This window comes from Astyanax mexicanus, chromosome 11 (assembly GCF_023375975.1).
Source record: "Astyanax mexicanus isolate ESR-SI-001 chromosome 11, AstMex3_surface, whole genome shotgun sequence".
NCBI lineage: Eukaryota > Metazoa > Chordata > Actinopteri > Characiformes > Acestrorhamphidae > Astyanax > Astyanax mexicanus.
In genome coordinates this window covers 11,161,668-11,170,627 of record NC_064418.1, presented here as the reverse complement: position 1 = coordinate 11,170,627, position 8,960 = coordinate 11,161,668, and the positions used below count along the sequence as shown (strand labels likewise).

Sequence of the window (8,960 nt, the reverse complement as noted above, 5' to 3'; positions counted from 1 at the left end):
AGCTGCCAGAAGGGATCTCAGTAGATAGGTTCTGCTGTAAAGAATAAGTTTTATTTAATATTTATTTTATTAACGGTATATGTTTGCAGGTTATTTTCGCTCCTTGTTTAATATAAGAGCTACTCTAAGGCTGAAAGTATATTAACAATATTAAAGTTATTTGAAAGTTTTTTTATTAATATAGTTGTATGTTATTCTGTTGTCACATCTAGAGAAATGAAACCAAATTGTCTTGTACTTTATTAGAACTAAGGAGAAAGAAAATCATAATTGAAAATTTCAATTAAAGAATATACATTTGTTTTGGTTGTTTTACAATAATTATAGTAGTATATTATTACTACAATACTACTAAAAGATACTATAAAAGGATCTATAACAATTTATAGGTTCTTTATCTATACACAGGTTCTCTTTTATGGAACTAAAAAGTACACACATACTGTAGTTGGTTGGATTTAGAACATTTAAACAAACTTTTGCTACTGTCCCCATAATCACGCTTTTTTTGGGTTCCATTTGGAGGTGTCGGGTAATGAAGTACAAATACTTTATATTATTTAGGTAGAAATGTTGGTTATCTATTCTTTACTGAAATAATTATTTTTCAGCTGAATTTTTGCTTCTCTTTTGACATTTTTACACAATAATGAACTTTTTATTCCTTACATTTTAATAATAGCTCTGTTACTCTTATTTAATTTTAGCTGGTTTTTATTCCGACTTCTCATTGTTCAAAAAAAACTATCCAGATAAATCTCTCCATCCAGATAGAGTGAATCTGATTGTGGTTGGATATAGAGAAGTATAAACATAGAATGTTCTGACACACTATTGGTTTATACTGTGATCCATCACACCTGCACAAGTCACACCCACACCCCCTCCACTCTAGCAAGAACATAGCAGACGTATGTAGCCTAGTATGAAAATGATCCATGACTCAAGACATTCAAGAGAACTTAAGCCACTTTTATTTTTCCTCTTATATTACTTTATTTTTATACTTTGGGTAGTTTTGAAAGCAGTACTTTTATACTTTCACTTGAGTAAAAAGCTTGAGTTGATACTTCAACTCCTACAGAAGTATTTTAAAATATACCCTAGTATCTTTTAAAAAAAAATGGGTTCAGTTTTCTCTGAACCTGGTTGAAAAAAAAGAAAATGAACACATACTGCACCAGCACGTTCACAGATTTCTCCACAGTTTTTATTCTCTACAAATAAGAGAAATGAACAAGACACTCATTTTTCATAAATATCTAAGAATCTCTTTAAAAATCTCAGCACTGAATTTTTGACATTTTGTTTAGAAAAAAAGTATTTACATACAAAGCTGCAGTTCAGGCTCTTTAAAAGAAATGTTCATTACAGGATTTACAAATGAAAAGAGCAAAACAAATATGTACACGGTCACGTAGAGACACAAAGCTATTGGGTTACATTTAACAAACTCTCAGGATGACATGAAGAACCAGACTTTTGTTGAGAAACAATTTAACAAATTCCTGAAAACTTGGCAGTTAAATGCAGATAGATGCAATGGTGGCAAATTCAGGTCCAGAACCAAGAATTATGACCAGCAGTGGAGCTGTTCAGACATTTGATACAAAATCCTGGAACGGATCTGTACTTTCTGAACCTGAAATTGCCAGCTCTGATTAGATTGGGGTGGGTAATGTAGGGGGGGCTGGAGTTCAGCACAGTTTGCTGATTTTCCTGCTCTGATAGATCTTCCTTCTAAACCTTATAACTATAAGTGTTTCTGTTATCATCAGTTTAATAGACCCTAAAATAGAGCCCTGTGGGATTCAATTCCACAAAATAGACTAAATTAAATGATCAGCATATATCTCCTACAATGATTTAGATTTTGACTAGGATGCATTGATTAATAATAAACCTAGGCTTCAAAGGATTCAAACAGTTGAATCATCATCAGGTGTGCTTAAGCAGGAAAAGTAAAAAAAACTGTGCAGTAATCCAGCCCTCCAGAGCCAGAATTGCCCACCTCTGGATTAGCTCAGGGAATGCTAGTATTAAACAATATCGTATAAAATAATAATAAAAAAACTCAACTTTTCCACTTCAGACTGTTTCGAAAAAAACATGTACACAAATCTACAGCTGCACGAGAGTCGCTCATAGGAGAAGAAGTCAAGTTATTTTACAATGTAATGTAAAATTTCAGCTTCCCACAAAACAAGGCTCAGACAGTTACCAGGAGAACTGACCAATGACACGATCAGAAATGAAACAATCAGGAACCTGAAATCTCTGCTAAAGTGTAAAAATAAAACATGATTTGATGCTACTTAGATATTGGGGGAACCAGCTTAACCACTGGAAATACAGGCTAATATCCAGTCCAGGGTTTAAATAAATGACATGGGACAAGGTTTGGAGTCCAGCTCACAAAACTAGAACATTAAGGGTTTAGTTAAACATCATAGGCAGGGATTAAGCCTTTAGTCCTAGACTATATTTCCTTTTCAAAGGAAAATCTCTAACATATTTACCATGCTGTGTAGTCCAAGACTAGGCTTAATGTTCTGTGTCTGAAAGCAAGAAATGCTGACTTGCTGCCTTAGTAGGAAATGTAGTGATGCAGGATTTGTATCTGAATCTGAATTAAAAAGATAAAAATACAGCCAGACCCTGCCAAAACATTGACAGTAAGTATATGTGCATTTAGCTTTGGTGTAATTAGCTGTTATCATTATCACCTAATAAAAAAAAGGCTAGATTACTATGATCGAGTGCCTACCCCTCTCATAATCCAGCCTAAATAGACAGCATTTCCTATATTTCAGACACAGCCCCTGTCTGGGGAACTGCTGCTCTAAGGGTAGGACCATACCTAACACAAACCACCACTGGGGGGTGTCAAGCTCAGTGACCAACTATGAACTGCTGTTAGGCAATCAATAACTTGGCCAGGTGTTTTCAGTCACTGCTACAGTGGGTTCTCTGCTGGGCTCTGCTAAGGCTACACACAAGATGTTTATTTTTACCTAATGCTGATTAGTCCCAAAATAATCGTGATACCCTGGTTGGTTCCTCACGCTGATTAAACCACTTTTAAATTAGTCTTAACAACAACATCAACCCTAACGGTTCAACCAGACGCAACCAGATGTTTTGACTGATACTAATCATCTGTCAGAAATGTTTCACGTTTCCCCATCAATAAACCATGTTTATAAATTCTTCTCACAGGAATATACAGAGGATAAAAGCAAATTTAAACATATACACACGTTTGTCTTTTACCAGCAAAAGACACTAGTGCTAAATTAGACGACTTGGACGTGGCGTTAAAATCTAAACAATGTCTGGATCTCTTTGGAATAGCCCAGCTCTGGTTCCCATTATACAGTCCCAAACACAGCAGCTGGGGCATTCCCTGATGGTCTAAAAAGAGCAAATATTTACAGCAATGCACAAATAAATAAAATGCTTCCACAGCTTGGTCCACGGGAACTGTGGACTGTAGAGTAGTCCGTCATTTGTTTTTTTTGTTGTTTTTTTGCATTCTTAAAACTTGCTGTGGCTCCTGAAATGTCAGTCTCTTGAATGCCATTTATTTGCCAGTCACTTTTTTTCTTTTCCAGAAATGTTTTCACTGCTTTTCTTTCCCTATTTCATTTACAAGCATGTATGATCTCCACATGTCCAACATTTATCCACATGCAAGATCTGTTAAACAGAAGAACTTTGCTAGACTGTAGTCTGTAAAGATCCTTCATGGTACACACCTTTGTCCATTTCGAACTCCTAAAGCGTGCAGGTGGAGATGATGAACTGGACCAAAGTTTGTGTCCAATGGTCAGGTTGTTTTTACCCAAAGTCTATGCTGCACCATATCCGTTATTCAGACGTGTGACGGTGGAGCTGGTTTGTGGTAGGACCCTGGCGGTGCGGATCCAGCTCGGGCAGTCAGTGCAGTGCTGGCCTCGCTGTACATGGAGGAGGCAGACGCAGGTGGCTTCCTTGCCCTGCAGGGGAAACACCGTGCCACGAACCTTCGCCACGATTCCAGCGTCTTCCCTGACCATATCCAGACTCCAGAGGTGATGCCCACCACCAGACACATGAAGTACTTGAGCATGAAAACAGCATAGTCCGGCCCCAGGCCCTGCTGCTGGCGCTCGGATGCACAGGAGCATCCCAGTGCCTGTTCCCACTCAGGTCGGTAGTGCTGCTCGTACACCAGGCACGCCACCACGATGGTGGCAGGAACTGTGTAGAGCACGGTGAAGAGGCCAATGCGAATCATCAGCTTCTCCAGCTTGTCCGTTTTGGTGCCGCCCTGCTTGATGACGCTACGAATGCGGAAAAGCGACACAAAGCCGGCCAGCAAGAAGAGGGAACCAGAGAAGAGGTAGACAACCAGTGGGGCCAAAACAAAGCCCCGCAGGCTTTCCAGACTCTGGTTGCCCACGTAGCAAATCCCAGCTACAGGGTCACCATCCACAGAACTGAGGGCTAAAACGGCAATAGATTTAACGCTAGGAACAAGCCAGGCTGCCAGGTGGAAATATTGGGAATAGCCAGCAATAGCCTCATTGCCCCATTTCATGCCAGCTGCCAGGAACCATGTGAAAGAAAGGACGACCCACCAGATGGAGCTAGCCATTCCAAAAAAGTAGATCAGCAGGAAAACCAGTGTACAGAGTGCTGGACCAGTGGTGTCATACAGGATGTGACGCTGGTCTCCCGAACCGCCGCACGCCACCTTCTCGTGGCCTGCAAGGAGCCGCACGATGTATCCCAGTGACACGAAGAGGTAGCAGGCAGCCAGGAAGATGATTGGTCTCTCAGGATACTTGAAGCGCTCCATGTCGATGAGGAAAGTGGCCACAGTGGTGAGTGTGGACACAAAGCAGAGTACAGACCACAAGCCAATCCAGAAGGTTGTGAAGGCACGCTCATCCTGGGAGAAGTAGGGCTGGTGGCAGGGAAGGGCACAGTTGGGCAATGAGCCCGTTTGCACCCGATTGTAAAGTGGATGCGATTCTTTCTTGATGGGAACCAAAGGTTCACGGCAGCGGCACTCACGGTCACATTTCTGGGGCACAGCCGATTTGGAAGTGGCCCGGTGCCTGGATGATCCCCTGGGTGTGGGTTTGGGGAAGGATGGAGAGAGCGTAGTGGTTTCACTGCTGTTCTGGTCCATGCAGAGCCGGTCCGGGTCACCCAGCATGGGAAGCTGCTCGCAGCTCATGCGCTCAGGCCACTCAAAGCCATACTGTATCATGAGAGGAGAGCAGCCCCTCTTCGCTCGCTCACAGACAGAGCGGCATGGGGGTAGGGGTTTCTTGTAGTCCGGCAGGCAGATAGGGGTGTACATGCTGCAGAGAAAGAACAGCAAGTCCGGTGAGCAGCGAATCCGAACCAGGGGCCAAAACTGGTGTACCTCCAGACCCACCTCCTCCTGGGTATCATGGTTGAATTGGTTGGGCATGTAGGTGAGGTTGTAACCGATGCCCTTGCACATGGGCACAGTGATGGGCTCACACACAATGTCCTTGGAAGCTGCAGAGGTCAGTCCAGGCAGGTGAGACAGCAGCAGCGCAAGGAGCCCAAAGCCCAAACCAGAAGCATGAGGCACCTTCCACCTCAAGGTAGCCATTGGAGGACGAAGGCTCCAAACTGATCTCACTCACAAACAGTCACAAAAAAAGGGAAAGTGGAATGTCAAATGGCGAAGCTTGAGTATTTTCTCAGTTCTCTGAATTTACTGCCACTCGTCGGAAAGTAGAAATCCCCAAAGGAAACAGTAACTGCTCCAGCAGCATGTCCACAGTCCACAGCGTCGTAAATCATAGCAGAGTTTCATTCCAGACCGAGGGAGAGTTTCACACACACCCCGAGCCTAAACTGGGCACAGGACTGGAAATAAAAGACAAAAAGAGAAAACAGAAAAGGTAGTGAGTTAGACAAAGTTAGACTAAACAACTTAAAACTTATTTTTTCAGAAATAACCAATGTAAAACATTTCTACACTTGTTTTTTCCTCAATCCTGGTCCTGGTGTCTCCTTGCTCGGAACAATTTAGAAGTTTCCCTGCTTCAACCCACCCATTGAGACTCAGAAAGGACTTGCCAATACAGTTATAAGTTGAATCAGGTGTATTGAGTTTCTTTACATTTTCTATTTATCGTATATAGTGAAGTGTATAATTGTAGATAGGGTTTTCTTTTATAAATTCTTGCAATTTTTATATTATTTGTGCTGCATTGTGTAACTGCTACTGGTTACTAAATTTCCTTTAGGATCTATAAATTATACATGTATGTATGTCTGTATCTGGAGGAGGGGAGGCATGGTGACACCTGCACTCTCAAATCAACTAAAAAAATGTTACAAAACTGTCACTAGGCTGGTATCCTTCAAGGGTATGTATTCAGTCTCTTTAGTTAAAAAGGGTCATATTTTGTCCTACAATTACTTTGCAGTGGTTTTTCTATGCTTTTAAGTTGAAAGCTTTAAGGGACACAATTAGTACTGAATTATCATGTTTTTAAAGGGAACCTTTGCACATTTGTGAAAACATAAATGTACCTGAGCGATAGGGTTGGGACAGTGGGACATCAATTTCTGTAATACTGAAGATGTTCATTTTTTGTTTTTTACTGTAGTTTCACGGCTACGGCTCAGTAAAAACGTTTGCATCGCCCTCTCAACCAAGAAAATAAACTTTGAACAGCCACACTGTCCTGAAAAAAAATGTAATTTGTACATTTTAGAAGTTTCCCTGCTTTAACCCACCCACTGAGAAAGGATTCAGAAAGAACTTGCTAATATGGTCATTAATTGAAATCAGGTATAATCAAGGTGGAAAATACAATAAGTAAATTTGTAAATGTGCAGGGCATGGTGGCACCAGAACTTTTAACTCAACTAAAAAAACAAAACAAAACTAAAATTGATACAAAACTGTAACTAGGGTGGTATCCCTCAAGGCTATGTATTCAGTCTCTTCAGTTGAAAAGGGACACATTTGTACCATCATTTCTTTTGCAGTTGTTTTCCCTGCTTTTAAAGGACACAGGTAGAACTGAAATGTTTTTGAGAGTACATTTGGACAGTTTTTGAGTTCTCTTGTTGGACAAAATGGCTAAATTATCAATTTGTGTAGTACTGAAGATTTTCATTTTTTGTTTTTGACTGTGGTTTCACAGCAAGGGCTCAGTAAAACGTTTAAATTCCCACTTCATACAAGAAAATAAGCCTTATAAAGCTAAACTGTCTTGTAAAATTTACCACTACCTTTTTTCTGACACTAGTGAGGACCAGGATTGAGAAACACTGTTCCTTGAACATACCTTTAAGGGGGGGTGTCCATGCATGGACTCTCCTTAGAGCTGAATGGTAGATCATTCACCACGCAAACCGTAAAGAAAGAGGCAGAGCTGAAAGTTCATTTCCTCTTAATGGGTTTGAGTAAATGGCATTTTAAAGCCACAATTTCCTTCATTGTTGATGGTGTTGGTGCTTCTGCTGTTCCTGCTCCTTTCCTTCACTTCCCACATGGCAGGTGAAACCCATGCAAGATACTTCCACTCAGAAAGACTTAAAGGACATAAGCTTTGATTCCCTGAATGAAAATAAGAAAAAAAATAAAGAAAAAGTCCTAAAAAAAGAGAGAAAAGAGGGAAAATAGTCCTCAGCGAACAGCTCCAAACACGACGGGCAGTTCCTCAGCAGCAGCAGCAACAGGTTTCAGGTGCTCTCAGCTCATTCAACAACCTCCAACTCCAAAAACTCAGCCTCCCTCTCTCTTCTAACACCATAACACTGTAAACCTCCGTTTAAAAAAGCTCCACAATCTTCCTCAGCTCCTCTCGTTCCTCCAGCGTTCCTCTTTTCCTCTCTTTTATGAGAGTAAAGTTGTTGAGTCTGTCTCTGGCCGTTGCGCGGGTGCCTGCTGCTCTCTGTGTGCTGCTGCTCCTCAGGAGGTAATTACTGAGACAAGCGGTGGAGTGGATAAACCACGCCCACTACTCCACACGACCACGCCCCATTTAGCTGTGAACCAATTGCCAGGGGCTGGATGGCGAGGCCACGCCCAACCGTGTGCTCCAGTGCTGATAGATGTTGAATGTAACCCTGTATTTCCATAGTGAATCTAATAGTTTTTTTTTTCATTAAATTAGTTTGTATTCATTTGAGTAAAATTTAGACTATTTCCACATGTATGTATTATTGTTTAGTTTGCTTTCTATTCTCTTTTGGTTCATCACGGTTATTTTTTTTTATTAATTAATTAATTTATTAGTTTTGGGCAACATTTTTGAATTTTTTTATTTTGCTTTGGCACTATCCATATAAAGCTAAGAATCGCTTTTGAATATTAATATTATTGTTTACTTTATATGCGTCACTGTCCAATGAAAAACAAGTATCTCCATTTTTGCTGATTTTGGTATTTACAAATACTTTTGTAAAAGTTAAAGTATCAACTCAACTTTTTTCTCAAGTAAAGGTGTAAATGAACTGCTTTTAACACTACTTAAAGTATAAAAGTAAAAGTAATGTGAAGGGGGAAAAAAACATTTTTTCTCAATTTCTTTATTTTATTTATTTTCTACATTGAAGATTAATATTAAACATAAAAAAAAAACAATTAAGGGACACATGTATTTTACTACACAATTTGAATAAACAAACTGTCCCTTACACTGTGTCAAAACATTTTGATAATTGGATCAATAGAAATTCTCCAAAATTATCTGAAAAAAACTCTTTTTACATTGATTCCATTGAAAGTTAAAAAGGTTTTATCTCTGTCTTCACAAAGTTGCTGTTTTGGAGGAATCTTGTGTGAAATAGGAAATTCATGATAACGAGTACCAAATTTTGTGGAATAGCCAACCTCTGTTCACTCCCCAGCATTCCGAAATATAGAGCTTTTAGCCAATGCTTTCAACAGGCTTACAGTGCTCGTGGAGCGC

General features: G+C 40.1%; 1 protein-coding gene across 1 annotated transcript; it reads right to left on the bottom strand.

Moving 5' to 3' along the window:
- Positions 1–1,184: 1,184 nt before the first annotated feature.
- Positions 1,185–7,970, bottom strand: fzd5 (frizzled class receptor 5). The gene is made up of 2 exons (XM_007260429.4): positions 7,332–7,970; positions 1,185–5,895 (listed from the first exon to the last, which is right to left on the bottom strand). The coding sequence occupies exon 2, from the start codon at positions 5,633–5,635 to the stop codon at positions 3,875–3,877; it is 1,761 nt and encodes a 586-aa protein (XP_007260491.3). The 5' UTR covers positions 5,636–5,895; positions 7,332–7,970; the 3' UTR covers positions 1,185–3,874.
- Between the last annotated feature and the right edge of the window lie 990 nt (positions 7,971–8,960).

What these genes read in the sequence shown, in the direction of transcription:
- fzd5 (XM_007260429.4), bottom strand. Translation starts at nt 5,635, where the DNA reads ATGGCTACCTTGAGGTGGAAGGTGCCTCATGCTTCTGGTTTGGGCTTT.